Genomic DNA, 15,078 nt, shown 5'->3' with positions numbered 1-15,078 from the left:
CCAGCTGCCCACTGCACTGAAGCTAGGAAATACTGTCACTACCGATAAATCTACGATAATCGAACATTTCAACAAGCATTTTGCTATGGCTGGCCATGCATTCCACCTGGCTACCCCTACCCCGGCCACCAGCTCTGCACCCTCCGCTGCAATTTGCCCATGTAAAACTAAATGCATGCTCTTTCATCGAACGCTGCTTGCACCTGCCTGCCCGACTAGAATCACTACTCTCGGCGGGTCTGACTTAGAATATGTGAACAACTGCAAATACCTAGGTGTCTGGTTAGACTGTAAACTCTCCTTCCAGACTCACATTAAGCATCTCCAATCCAAAGTTAAATCTAGAATCGGCTTCCTATTTCGCAACAAAGCCTCCTTCACTCATGCTGCTAAACATGCCCTCGTAAAACCTACTATCCTACCGATCCTTGACTTCGGCGATGTCATTTACAAAATAGCTTCCAACACTACTCAGCAAATTGGATGTAGTCTATCACAGTGCCATCCATTTTGTCACCAAAGCCCCATATACTACCCACCATTGTGACCTGTACGCTCTCATTGGCTGGCCTTCACTACATATTAGTCGCCAAACCCACTGGCTCCAGGTCATCTATAAATCACTTCCAGGCAAATCCCCACCTTATCTTAGCTCACTGGTCACCATAGCAACACCCACCCTTAGTAGGCGTTCCAGCAGGTATGTCTCACTGGTCATCCCCAAAGCCAACACCTCCTTTGGTCGCCATTCCTTCCAGTTCTCTGCTGCCAATGACTGGAACGAACTGCAAAAATCTCTGAAGCTGGAGACACTTATCTCCCTCACTATCTTTAAGCATCAGTTGTCAGAGCAGCTTACCGATCACTGCACCTGTACACAGCCCATCTGTGATTAGCCCACCCAACTACCTCATCCCCATATTGTTATTTACATTGTTATTTATTTTGCTCATTTGCACCCCAGTATCTCTAGTTGCACATCATCTTTTGCATGTCTATCACTCCAGTGTTAATACTAAATTATAATTGTAATTATTTTGCACTATGGCCTATTTATTGCCTTACCTCCATAACTTACTACATTTGCACACACTGTATATAGATTTTCTATTGTGTTATTGACTGTACATTTTGTTTATTCCATATGTAACTCGGTGTTGTTGTTGTTTTTACCGCACTGCTTTGGTTTATCTTGGCCAGGTCGCAGTTGTAAATGAGAACTTGTTCTCAACTGGCTTAGCTGGTTAAATAAAGGTGAAATAAAATAGACTAGACATAACATAGTAAATGTAAATTCGGGACACTCAAATTGGTATTATACTGTATGTTACAGGGTGGATGGGTGGGCTTACAACGCAAATATCTAGGAACCCAAAGGTTCCGTGTTCAAATCTAATCATGGACAACTTTAGCATTTTTGCAACCTTTCAACTACTTACTACTTTTTAGCTACTTTGCAACTACTTAGCAAGTTAGCCATCCCTTCTCCTAACTCTAACCTTAACTCTTTTAGCTAGCCCTTTCCTTAACCCTAACCTTAATCCTAACCCCTAACCCTAACCCCTAAACTTGCTAATGTTAGCCAGCTAGCTAACATTAGCGTTTGCCACCTAGCTAACGTTAGCCACAACAAATTTGAATATCATACGTTTTTCAAATTCGTAACATATTGCACGTTTTGCAAATTTGTAACATATCATACGATTTGTAATCGTAACGTATCATATGAAATGATTGATGGACATCCACAAATTAATACAGACCATATGAAACGTAACATATCATACTAATTGGAGTGTCTCGGATATACGTACAGAATAATACGAAATGCTCTGAGACCAGGTTGGTGGATAGAGAACTGTGTAGGGATGACACTCCTCTGTGTTTGTGTGTCATCTGAGGCTTCCTACATCTCTCATCCTCACGTCACTCCCTGATAATCCTATAAGCTGCATTGTTACAGTGTGTGTGTATATGTGTGTGTCAGCTTTGTTCAGAGTGACCCACAGTCGGACATCAGGAAAAAAGTAACTCACCGCTCTCTAAGAATTGATTTGTCCCTACTGTAGAGGCAAAGTATTGTGGGTAAACATGGTTTGGCAGTTGTTGTCATGGTGATAGTGAATCGTAGTGGATGGAGCTATGTTGATTCTCTGTGTACTGTTGTCCCATGACTAAATTCTCCCTCGCTCCCCTCTCCCTCCCTCCCTCCCTCCCTCCCTCCCTGTCATGTAGGCCTGTGTCCTGACTGGGAGACGTGGGATCCTAGCCAGCCTGTGGAGAATGCCAGGGAGGCCATGCAGCAGGCTGACGACTGGCTCGGAGTGCCCCAGGTAACATCACCACACCACCTACACTCACATTCACTCCTGGTCTCACCTGGTTTAGTTCACATAACCTGAACTCATCCGTACTAGTTAAACTCATATAGTTAACACTCATCTAGTTAAACTCATCTAGTTAAACTCAAATCCACATACTTGCTTTAGACTCAGTTACTCTGAGGCAACTGGCTTCAGTGGTAAACAGCAGGGCAATCTTTGGTAAGACTTTACAGCTTAAAGGCTGGTAAAATGTATTGTGATGTGTTTTTAAATTCACTGTAAGACTTGTCATAAGCATGTATGATCAATCTGTTCTTTGAGTGTGTGAGTTGGAGTTGGAGTGGGTGGGTGTTTCCCAGGTGACATTCCACAGCCTGTCTCCTCTAGCCCAGGTGGTCAGTTAGAGGTCATGATAGGGTTTGAGTGACAGCCAGGTAAACAGGATGTAGGGGGCGTGTCCCTCTCTGTCTGAACATCACACTTACAGACAGCTCTGCTGGTGACCGTTCTGGTCTGATCCGGTCTGAACAGAGTAAGCTGGAGCTCAGGGCTGTTATGTTTGTTGGCCACATAGGCCTATGTGGATAAGTGTATGTGGGATTGTGTTCAGCTTGTTTCTTCAGTATGAGGTTGTGGAGGTACATTGGCATGCTGCTGTACTGGACTGGGTCTTGGAGAGAGGAGAGGCCAGGTTGGCATCAGGTTAGGCTGGATTCTGAAGAGGCGAGGCTGGGTTAACCGATGCCACTACCAGGACCACTGGAGCATGTTCATATGAAACCACAAACTGTCCCCCAGTCACACACTAGTCTATAGCACTTCTAGATTCTAAGATGGAAAACATGAACAGAAACTCTATATTCCCTGAGTTTTATCGTGTCAATAAGCACTTCTTTCAATGTATCAATTGGCCCAAACATTAGTTCCCACTAGCTGAAACAACCTTCTGCTCCTTAGTCAATGATTTTTATACAGACCAAGGAAACCTGCAACTCTCTATAGAGAAATGAGGGGAGGAGAGAGAAGGCAAATATATGGCGGCATAAATATTAGGGATTAGGAGGATTGGTGAGACCATGATGGGCCTTGCTATTTTCTTAAGCTGTTCTTAATAAGTGTATGCATGTGTATAGAGGAGGGAGCGTGTGTGTGTGTGTGTGCACGTGTGTGTGTGTGTTTTTGTGTGTGTGTATGTGTATCTTGTATTTGAGCTTATATGGGAGGGTCCAGTCCATCACTGTATGGCAGAATGGGGGCAATCCCAGCATGCTTAGAGCCCCGTGTCACATGGTGGGAGTAACAAGGTCGTGGGACGTGTTTACATCTTGAACAACTGAACCAGGATCAGCTCTTGATACCCCTGTCTAACCTTAAACATTGTGATCCCCAAAACACCACTGACCCTGTATCAGTAGAGGAACACACAGAGAGTAGCATAATGGTTAACGCAGCGAGTGGCCATGCTAAATAATGGCTGGTCTATTTTCAGGCTCGCCCCCTGGCCCTACACCCAAGGGTTAAATATAGCCAGAAAACCCTCTGACACCCCTCAGAGAGAGAGAGAGAGAGAGAGAGAGAGAGGGATCCACATGGATGACTGTAAAGAGAAAGAGAAACTATTAGAAAGGGAGAAAATATGCCATTTTGACACAATGGGATGCACAGCATGATGCAAGCTGGGTCAGATCAATATCATTCTCAGTCTGAAAACAGAGAACCTGTTGACAGACCCTTTAACAAGGTTGGGAAAGTCATTTTGCCAAACTCATTATTTATTCTGCCCATGAGGCATGGTTTAAGATATGATATCAGCATAATACATTGGGAGTAGAATACCTATAGTAAGAGTCTGTGTATGTATGTATGTACAAGTATGTATGCCTGAAGCAGTGGCACCTATTTAGCATGTACAGCCTGTTTCCTCTCAGAGCAACACACCCCTGTGGGTATGTAGGTTTTAAATTAGCATGTGTGTGTGAGAGTATGTGAGTGTGTGTGAGTGTGTGTGTGTTTCCACCTGTAAGTCCCCGTGTTGTAGTTGTGTATAATTAGGGACTCCATTATCCAGAGGGCTATTTAAACACAGACATTTCATGTGCCTAACAGCTGCTGCAGAACCTTACATCCCCCCCCCCTCTCTCTCTCTCTAATATTTCTATTTTTCCTTACATCTCCCCCTTTTCCCCCCTCTCTTTCTTTCTCTATCTCATTTCCATCTCTTTCCTCACTTGTTCTAAGTCTCTCATTGTCCTGCTCTTTCCTTCCCCTTCTCCCTCTGCTCTCTCCTTCCTCCTCTCCCTCTGCTCTCTCCTTCCCCCTCTCCCTCTGCTCCCTCCTTCCTCCTCTCCCTCTGCTCTCTCCTTCCTCCTCTCCTTCTGCTCTCTCCTTCCCCTTCTCCCTCTGCTCTCTCATTCCTCCTCTCCCTCTGCTCTCTCCTTCCTCCTCTCCCTCTGCTCTCTCCTTCCCCTTCTCCCTCTGCTCTCTCATTCCTCCTCTCCCTCTGCTCTCTCCTTCCTCTTCTCCCTCTGCTCTCTCCTTCCCCTTCTCCCTCTGCTCTCTCCTTCATCCTCTCCCTCTGCTCTCTCCTTCCCCTTCTCCTCTGCTCTCTCCTTCCTCTCCCTCTGCTCTCTCCTTCCTCCTCTCCCTCTGCTCTCTCCTTCCTCCTCTCCATCTGCTCTCTCCTTCATCCTCTCCCTCTGCTCTCTCCTTCTGCTTCTCCTCTGCTCTCTCCTTCCTCTCCCTCTGCTCTCTCCTTCCTCCTCTCCCTCTGCTCTCACCTTCCTCCTCTCCCTCTGCTCTCTCCTTCCTCCTCTCCCTCTGCTCTCTCCTTCCCCTTCTCCCTCTGCTCTCTCCTTCATCCTCTCCCTCTGCTCTCTCCTTCCCCTTCTCCTCTGCTCTCTCCTTCCTCTCCCTCTGCTCTCTCCTTCCTCCTCTCCCTCTGCTCTCACCTTCCTCATCTCCCTTTGCTCTCTCCCTCCTCCTCTCCCTCTGCTCTCTCCTTCCTCTTCTCCCTCTGCTCTCTCCTTCCTCCTCTCCCTCTGCTCTCTCCTTCCTCCTCTCCCTCTGCTCTCTCCTTCTGCTTCTCCTCTGCTCTCTCCTTCCTCTCCCTCTGCTCTCTCCTTCCTCCTCTCCCTCTGCTCTCACCTTCCTCCTCTCCCTTTGCTCTCTCCTTCCTCCTCTCCCTCTGCTCTCTCCTTCCTCCTCTCCCTCTGCTCTCTCCTTCCTCCTCTCCCTCTCTCCTTTCCCCACTTCTCTCTACTCAAACGTCACTCCTGTAGCTCACTCTAGCTCCACGTAGAGGGACTTTCTTTCTCAATAAAACACTGATTACATTAAACCACTCCAACATGATTTCCTGGTGGCATATCTCGCTTTTCTATCCCCCCTCTCCTCCCCATCTTTCTACTGCGATCATAAGGAAAACACAATGTTGGACAATACAAATAGCCTTTAATTCCATAAGTGCTGCTGCTTTTGATTCCACTGCCTTGGTTTTCTGGGTCATTTTACCAGTCTGTAGTTTTACAACAACTTTACAGGCAGACGGATAGCCTCATTAGGCACTATGTCTATTTCATGTCATTCTTTGATGTGCTTTCAATTGAACGTACCTCTTTATCCTCGGGTTGTAGTTATTAATACAATATTTATTATAATGTTATTAAATCATGCTTTAATTGTGTTTAGGAGAAATAGGAAGTGATGTGATAACCTTTTACCCCTTTGTTTGCGACACCTCTTCCAGTCCCCCTCTTCTTATTAAATCAGGCTTTGATTGTGTACAGAGAGAAAGAGGAAGAGAGAGGCCCAACTCGGTAGAAAATCTGTCTCCCTCCAGCATGAGGCGTTTTTTCATTGTTTCGCCTACCAAGCAAGGAGTGTAAACTTTTGTCAAGAAAAAACGTTAATGGTTTATTTTCTATGTGAGGTTTATTTGATCAAATAGAAGTTTCATAATGCTTAAGTTATTTTGAGTGTACTGATATAAGTAGGACACGTAACATCCCGTCAACTTAGAGAAAAAACACTTTATATCGGAGTTGTCTCAAGACGGCTATGCATATTCATGAGATGAGGCTAGTAGCGTAGCCTCTCTCTCCATTGAATACAGGCGGTTGAAGACAACCACCCTCATCGAATATTCATAAAAGGATTACAATAATGAGATGTATCCACCAATCCAAATAAAGGATAGGCAGGAGCTAGACAGCCCGCCGTGCCGCTTTGTGGACAACGACTCCCATTGTTAGGGAGAAGAGACATGTATCTTGTCAGTATATCCATAATCTTTGTTGTGTATTAAGAGAAACAGGAAGTGATGATAACCTTTGACCCTGTGCACCGTCTATTCTCTTCCCCCTCTCTGTAGGTGATAGCCCCTGAGGAAATAGTGGATCCCAATGTGGACGAGCACTCGGTGATGACCTACCTGTCCCAGTTCCCCAAGTCCAAGCTGAAGCCTGGTGCCCCACTGCGCTCCAAGACTCTGCACCCCAAGAAGGCCAAGGCCTACGGACCAGGTGAGAGAGAGAGACCGGGATTGTAACAAATTACCTCCTTCAAAGCATCTTGAACTTCTTTATCTATAAATAAATGATCTGGGCTCCCGAAAGGACTGACCTCTATAATATATAAACAACTTTTGGAAAGCTCATATTCTGAGCTAGCTTTTAAAAATGGTGGTCCACAGATCTAATTGAATCTGAACAACCCTTTAACTGGAACAGAATATGGAAAAATATGACCTTGGCATGCCACAATCCAAACCATCAATTTACACATTTTAAGTTTATTTACAGACAGTATTTAACACCAGGGAAATGTTTTAAGATTAAATTGGCCCGAACTCCCAACTGTTCACTGTGTCCCTAAATCAGGTAGACACATTCCTCCATATGATGTGGGACTGCCCTGCAGTTAAATGCTTCTGGGTCAAAGTTACAAATATTCAATGCTTTGCATCTATTATGTTACTTGACAATGATAGCTCCTTGAATCTCTCAATCAATCAGAGATGATTACTGCTGGTAGGCAGCACTGCCACAAAAAATATGTTGGCTCTTAAATGTCAATCACCTCACTCTCTCCTAATCGCCAGTGGATACAGTTACTATTAGAAGTTATAACATTAGAATGATCAACAACGAGAATGAATGGTGCTAGTCAAGGAACAACATTGCTCAACATTAACATTATCCTACCCCTGGTTAGCCACTATTAGCTTAAAAAGCCAAACCTAACACTATCTGCCAATGAATTTTAAGCAATATTGCCCCTGTCTGTCTGCGTAGTGCGCGTGTTTGTGTCCATCACTCCGTGTGTGGCCAGTTGATGTGATAACTGTCTTGTGGGTTGACAGAAATACTTTCCCCAAAACCTTCTCAATTAAATGTTAACTGCAAAGTAAGCTTACCTGGCAGAAATATATAATGAGTAAGTATATCATTTATATCTATTATTTGTTATTTGCAAACGTTGCCATGAAAATTATTTAAATTATGTATTATTTAAAACAATATATATATTTATACAACTTTTTTTTATGGGGGATTGGAAACGATGCAGACAATTATGTTGATAGAAGCCACAATCTATTTGCAATATTAAAGCTGATCCACCCCCCCCCCCACCCTCCCACACACACACACACACCCACCCTCCCACACACACACACAACAAAAATGTTTTATAATAACTTTGCCATGAAATGAGCAGCAGTAGTACAGAACCATCCATCGCTGGACAGACACATTAGGTGGCACATTCCTCACTCGCTAGATGCGCAATTAAAGGGCCAGATGCACAATTAAAGGGGAGTTACACTAAAAAATTTTTTTAAAAAAAATGCTGATGTGATTTAACCATAGATATGGACTCAGAACATCCAATTTCGTTGTTTCTCTATGAACCATTTAAATTTTGAGAGTAAAAAACAATCTAAAACAAGGAAAACTCAAGCGGAGAAAGCATAATTTAGGAAAAAATCTCAGATTTTATAGTGCCCCCCTTAGAGTTGTTTATTAACCATTATTTTACCAGGTATATTGAGAGACAACATAGTGCACTACTTTCTCTTGTACATTAAGGACCCGGGGTTGGGGGAATGGGATGGGAGGTTGGGGGTGGAGGCCCACTTGTTTTTTATTTTCTTATTCTGTTTATACTGAATGTATTATTACTTAAACTCTGTATGTATTTCTTAGTGGTTTCTTTTCTTATTTTGAGTGGCAGCCTACGGGTATATGTTTTATAAACGTATAATTTGAAATGTACAATGCACCCCCCCAACAAAAAATAACAAAACAAATAACATTTTGGTAAAAAAGCATACTTCGTTAACATTCTACATCTTCTAAAGGCTCAATAGCCCAAAGGCCTTCTGGTTTATACTGTATATTAGGTGTAAGAAATGATGTCAACATTATTGTTGAAAAGGAAGGTGTTTCATCCTGTTTGCACCTGTCATCACAGAGTAAGTGACAGAGGGCTCTCACATCTAGTTCTTTACTCCTGCTTACTGTCTCCATCCTTTTCCCCATCAGGTATTGAGCCCAGAGGTAACATGGTGCTGAAGCCGGCTGAGTTCATCGTGGAGACAGTGGAGGCGGGGCTAGGGGAGGTGCTGGTCTACGTGGAAGACCCCGAGGGACACACAGAGGAGGTGGGGCACATTTACCCACATTAACCCTTAGCTCCTCGTTCCCTTATTCCTCCACCCTGAAGTGGCTGTTCATTTGCCCACACAGTTCTTCACATCCAACTTCTATCTCTCCCCTTTCTCCCGTCTCACCCCTCTCTTTCTGTTCCAGGCCAGAGTGATCCCCAACAATGACAAGAACAGGACCTACTCTGTCATCTACCTGCCCAAAGTGGAGGGCCTTCACAAGGTAACATGTTATCTCAGTTTTTAAACTTCAGTAGTATGGGATTTCCTCCAGCGGTCTAACAGGGGTCTATGCGTGTTCCTCTCCCCAGGTGAAGGTGCTGTTTGCTGGGCAGGACATAGACAGGAGTCCCTTTGTGGTGAGTGTGTCCAAGGCCATGGGAGACCCCAACAAGGTGCAGGCCAGAGGACCAGGACTGGAGCCTGTAGGCAACGTGGCTAATAAGCCTACCTACTTTGACATCTACACAGCAGGTAACACACACATACACATCTGGGGAGGACCATGTTCATGGTATGGAAGTAGATACTCTATCTACCTTTCCTATAGAAATCACCTAGTTTCGTCAATAGGGTTGTAAGTAAATCTAAGGATCTTTTAGAATTATCAGTAGCTTTGCAATATTAGCTGATATTCATTCCTTCAATCATGATGACAAAGTACATTTATGTATTTATTCTCTCTAATGTCCTCCAGTGTTACGCCAATTTCTGTCCCCTGAGCACACAGTATAAGGTGTTAGTACATCTCTTTTTGTCCCCAGGTGCTGGTGCTGGAGATGTGGGTGTGATCATCGTGGACTCCCAGGGCAGAAGAGACACTGTGGAGATCATTCTGGAAAACAAGGGGGACAGTATCTTCCGTTGCACTTATGGCCCTATCCTGGAGGGGCCTCACGTTATCTATGTGACGTTTGCTGGGCAGCAGATACCCAGAAGCCCTTTCACCGTCCACATCTCAGAGGGTAACACACACACACTCACAAACACTACACACACACACACAAACACACAAACACACAGACACAGATGTAGTTGATCGTACTGATTTGTTACAGTAATCCACTATCTGACTCCCTCCCTCTTTCTAATCTGAGTAATATTGAGTTTTAATGTCTAGACTGACCTCACTACTAAACATTTGATCTCCATAACTGACAGTGATATCCTGCCATAACAGACAGGCCACCGGCATGGTCTGAAGTCTTTTGGGTTCTTCTGAAAAGTGTTGGGTTAGGGTTGGCGAACTCTTGGTTTGTGGGAAGACTCTGGATGTGTTCTGAGTGTTGGGGCGGCAGGGTTCTAAGCTGTGGGTTCTGGTGGTTCTCCAGAGTGACCCTGTCCTATTCCTGCGTGTATGTCATGTCGTTGTTGTTCCTCCATGCAGCTCCACCGAGCGCCCTGCCCCCCGGCTCTCCGGTGCAGATAGTGCCCCAGTCCATACGCACCCCACCCACAGACAAGGCCAAGAGAGTGCCCCCCCCAACACCGCCCAAACCCAGGCGACCAAGTTAGTACAGGCCTGCCCGTGGAGGAGAGACCGGAGCCTGCCTGCGCTAGCCTGGTCCCCCTTAAACTCAAAACTACACCCCCAACCCCCTCGACGCACCGCACCAGGGGGTCCCCAGCTTGATGGCATGTGCTGGCGTTTAGCCCTCTGTGGTTTCATCCCCCCTTCAACTCAGGCAGCTTCCAAAGAGAGAGAATGAGAGGGAATGAGTGAGTGTGTAACTGAAAGAGGAAATGAAAGGATGAGAGCAAGAGAATGCAAGAATGAAAGAAAATGAAGAGAGTGAATGAGAGAAAGAAATGCAGTTCCCCCTCATTTTAACAACAGAGGCAGCACCATCCATCCATGTGGTTGGCTGGTTTTGGACGGTCACCTTTACAGACGCTCAGCAGTTCTTCAACACACAGAGGTCACACACTTACAGTACATCACCTCCTTCAAAAATAGGAGTACATTACAATTGGTCTTCTAACATTGTCTTATTGCAATAATCTTTGAATACTGGATATCAAAAAAGTTATCAAATAATCCCACACAAATTTATTTTTACCCAGTTTGTAGCTCACTTTGGCTCAATATCCTGTAACACATGTGATTTGATTTCTTCCATGTGCGACGTAAAATTTACTTGACGATTTACAAAAGAACTAATGAGTAACAACACCCAGTAAATTAACATAAATAGATTTTAACAAAACAACAGCACCATAGTGTACCATAACACAGTTTTTTTGTGATAGATTCCCAATTAACTTTTTGATAACCCTGAAACAAACAATCCTGTTCAAGTCAAACAAAAATCGATTGTCTTAACCTTTGACCTTTGTTTCATTTGACGAGAGCGAACGTCAGTGTGACCGTCCAGACGTGTGTGAGTCTTACATACCTCATTACACTGTCTGCTCATCATCCTCATATTCATCCACCCCAGACCAAAGCAATCGCTCTGTGTTCAGTCAGCCATTTACAACCCATCTTTTCTGACTAACACTGAACATGCAAATGCTCCTCCATTTTTAGCTCCTTTTTAACCTGACATTCTTAAAAGCTTTTTCATAACATAACATAACAAACAATAACATTGTTTGTCTTCATAACCCATTTTAATAACAACCTCTCTATAAATACATTTTCCATGCATATTTTTTTCTTTTTATTCAGTTATTTTATTAAGTTATTTTCCTTTTTTTTTTCTTTTGGACATTTATAAACTTAAGCGGTTTAAAATGATGATGAATTGGGAGAATTAGCTGGTTATTTCTTCCTAATTTGACAAAAATGCTTTCTGTGGCTAAGGCATTTTTACAGTCCTGTTACAGCACTGGTCATAAGCTAATGGAAAGCCTGCAGCATCATAACTCAAAATGTTTTCATAGTTATGCTAGCTATATTTCTTTGGAATGTTTATCCATCCATCTAGAGGTTCACCGTGTAACGTCATTGTATTCAAGCACAATGAAATTATTCCAGAAACCTTTCAACAAGTATTTTTGTTTTCATTCTGCCAATCTTATCCATTTAAGCCCAGTGTCTTACAGTAATCCCTCTATGTTCTCTGTCTAGCTGTTCTGCAGATATATAACTCCTATTCAATGTCCATCTCTCCTGTTGCTTCCTCCCTGGCAGCCCATGCAGATTGTGCTTCATGCAGCACCATTCAACCGACTAACTAACAGCCAACCTCTGCAGCAGCCTGTGTGTGTATGTATCCTGTTATCTTCTTGTCTAACCCTGTTACCCCTCGGTGGTCCCTCAGCCAGCAACCCCAACGTGTGCCGGGCCTCAGGGAGAGGCCTCCAGCCTAAGGGAGTGAGGCTGAAAGAGGTGGCTGACTTCAAGGTGTACACCAAGGGAGCCGGCAGCGGAGAGCTCAAGGTCACCATCAAGGGGCCAAGTGAGTGTGTGGATATGAATGTAATTTGTCATATTGTTTATGACTTGCCACCACATTAATGTATTGGTTTCATAGGGGCATAAATAATCTTCATGAAATGTAATGGCTTTCAATGGTCTAGTTGTGATAGGAAGGCTACAGTATGTTGTGGCTAGCCTTTGACCTCTGAGATGCTGTGTGTGACCCTTGTGTGACCTGTTTGTGACCCCCCAGAGGGACTAGAGGAGCCTGTGAAGGTGCGTGACGCGGGAGACGGGGTGTATGAGTGTGACTACTACCCCATCATGACTGGCAAATACACCATCACCATCACCTGGGGCGGACAGATCATCCCACGCAGGTGAAACCCTATCTTCCCCCCTATTCTGCTGTGGGCACAACCACATGAAAGCTACAAAGGCAGTGGGCTGAACCATTACAGGCTTTCCAGGGGTGTCCTGGAAGGACAGATGTTGAAATAATTTAAAGGAGCTGAAATGACCTGTAATGAGTCATGTTATGAAGCGTACATTCCTACATTCCTTGGAGGTTAATGGCTGAGGGGGAGGGGGAGAGGGGGGAGAGGGGGGAGGGGGGTGGAACTGGAAATATCACTGCTGACATTACAGTCAATGGGGCTATAGAGGATTTCTGTTTGACTCGACCACCCCTGACTGTATGTGTGTCTATGTATGTATGTGTGTTTGTGTCTGCATTAACATGTGTGTGTGTGTGTGTGTGTGTGTTTCCTGCAGTCCTTTCGAGGTGGTGGTGAGTGAGGATGTTGGGCCCCAGAAGGTGAGGGCATGGGGGCCGGGTCTGGAGACAGGCATGGTGGGGAAGTCAGCTGACTTTGTGGTGGAGGCCATCGGCACGGAGGTGGGAACTCTGGGTAAGTCTAGTCTGACAGTCGGCTGTTAGAACAGAAAGACCCAGGATAACGCTGCAGAATGCTGTCTCATTATTTTATTGGCCAGAGGGGATGGACTGTTTTCCATTGAAATTCTGGCATGACTGTCAGGCAACTTACACAGATTCCATTTCCAAGCACATGTACACGTACACACACACACACACACACACACACACACACACACACACACACACACACACACACACACACACACACACACACACACACACTGTCAAGCCCATGAGTACACACACACACACACTGGAGGCTGTCTGTAATTGTTAGCAGTTGGAGAGTTGAAGAGATTAATGCCCACATTTTTGGGGTCACTTGTCACTGCAACCAATGCAAGGCCTGAGGGCTTCCTGTTCCTGTCACATGACCAGTCTGACCTGCCAGCTGAGGGAGGAAACTAAAGGTCATGACCCCTGATGATTCACCTCATCACAGTTATTATATGAATTAAGATGAACTTACAACAAAACCAACCTGCCAATCTTTCTTAGTCTGTTGCCATCTATGCCTGTTTGTCTCTTTGTTGCCTGTGTATCTGTGTCTGTGTGTGTGTGAGCTTGTATCTCTACCCACCTCTATATAATGTGTATCTATATCTCTCTCCCTGTCTCTGTCAATCCCCAGGTTTTTCCATCGAGGGCCCGTCGCAGGCTAAGATAGAGTGTGATGATAAGGGCGACGGGTCATGTGACGTGCGTTACTGGCCCACGGAGCCTGGCGACTACGCTGTTCACGTCATCTGTGACGACGAGGACATCAAGGACAGCCCCTTTATGGCCCACATCCTCCTCGCAGCCAATGACGTGTTCCCTGAGACGGTTAGACCCCACCCCTTCATATTTACCCCACCAGCTTGCCAGCCTGTAGAACGAGAATAATAAAGTGACGTAACAGTAAGAGAATGCTAACATACTGTAATAGTGACGTAATAATGACATAAAGGCTACATAAGGATGACATAACAGCATTATGAATGCCCTCTCCTTGCAGGTGAAGTGCTATGGCCCAGGTCTGGAACCTATTGGCTGCATTGTCAACAAACCAGCAGAGTTCACCATCGATACAAGTGGAGCTGGCAGGGGCCAGCTCAAGATTTACGCCCAGGATGCAGAGGGCTTCCCCATCGACATCCAGATCACAGAGAACGGAGACAGCACCTTCCTCTGTGTCTACATTCCCACCAAGCCCATCAAACACACCATTATTATCACCTGGGGAGAGGTCAACGTCCCCAACAGTCCCTTCAGGGTAAGACTGTCCACCAATCTACTGTAGCCAAATACCTGTTAGATCAGGGCTCTCCAACCCTGTTCCTGGAGAGCCAACCTCCTGTAGATTTTCATTCCAACCCCAGTTGTAACTAACCTGATTCAGCTTATCAATCAACTAATTGTTTGAATCAGGTGCGCTAGATTATGGTTGGAGCGACAACCTACAGGACGGTAGCTCTCCAGGAACAGTTTTGGAGAGCCCTGTGTTAGATACACATACAGTACGTACATACATCACTTACAGAATTGTATAGCAAATTCAGACTCATTTGCAAAGATAGTATACAGCTTTGTACAATGTTACAGTACTAGTAATGCATGTTCATTGCTGTGTGTGTGTGTGTGTGTGTGTGTGTGTGTGTGTGTGTGTGTGTGTGTCAGGTGACCATCGGAGAGGGCAGCCACCCAGAGAATGTGAAGGTGTATGGTCCAGGTGTGGAGAAGTTAGGTCTGAAGGCTAACGAGCCCACCTACTTCACTGTGGACTGCAGCGAGGCAGGACAAGGTG

The 15,078-nt window shown here is 44.9% G+C and overlaps 1 protein-coding gene across 1 annotated transcript in view; it reads left to right on the top strand.

The window, feature by feature from the left end:
- The window catches only part of LOC311122804 (filamin-C-like), a gene marked incomplete at its 3' end in the record, with an annotated part of 61,305 nt that extends 46,240 nt beyond the window's left edge, over positions 1–15,065 (top strand). The window contains exons 3-15 of the mRNA XM_084197119.1: positions 2,236–2,333; positions 6,694–6,844; positions 8,867–8,985; positions 9,134–9,211; positions 9,300–9,462; positions 9,753–9,953; positions 10,376–10,498; positions 12,255–12,392; positions 12,606–12,732; positions 13,127–13,263; positions 13,924–14,117; positions 14,290–14,547; positions 14,952–15,065. Coding sequence (XP_084053245.1) covers positions 2,236–2,333; positions 6,694–6,844; positions 8,867–8,985; positions 9,134–9,211; positions 9,300–9,462; positions 9,753–9,953; positions 10,376–10,498; positions 12,255–12,392; positions 12,606–12,732; positions 13,127–13,263; positions 13,924–14,117; positions 14,290–14,547; positions 14,952–15,065 — 1,901 coding nt within the window. The remainder of the gene's footprint in view (positions 1–2,235; positions 2,334–6,693; positions 6,845–8,866; positions 8,986–9,133; positions 9,212–9,299; positions 9,463–9,752; positions 9,954–10,375; positions 10,499–12,254; positions 12,393–12,605; positions 12,733–13,126; positions 13,264–13,923; positions 14,118–14,289; positions 14,548–14,951) is intronic.
- Between the last annotated feature and the right edge of the window lie 13 nt (positions 15,066–15,078).

Source organism: Coregonus lavaretus, assembly GCF_964263955.1.
Source record: "Coregonus lavaretus genome assembly, contig: HAP1_SCAFFOLD_2009, whole genome shotgun sequence".
NCBI lineage: Eukaryota > Metazoa > Chordata > Actinopteri > Salmoniformes > Salmonidae > Coregonus > Coregonus lavaretus.
This window is presented reverse-complemented; position numbering and strand designations above follow the sequence as displayed.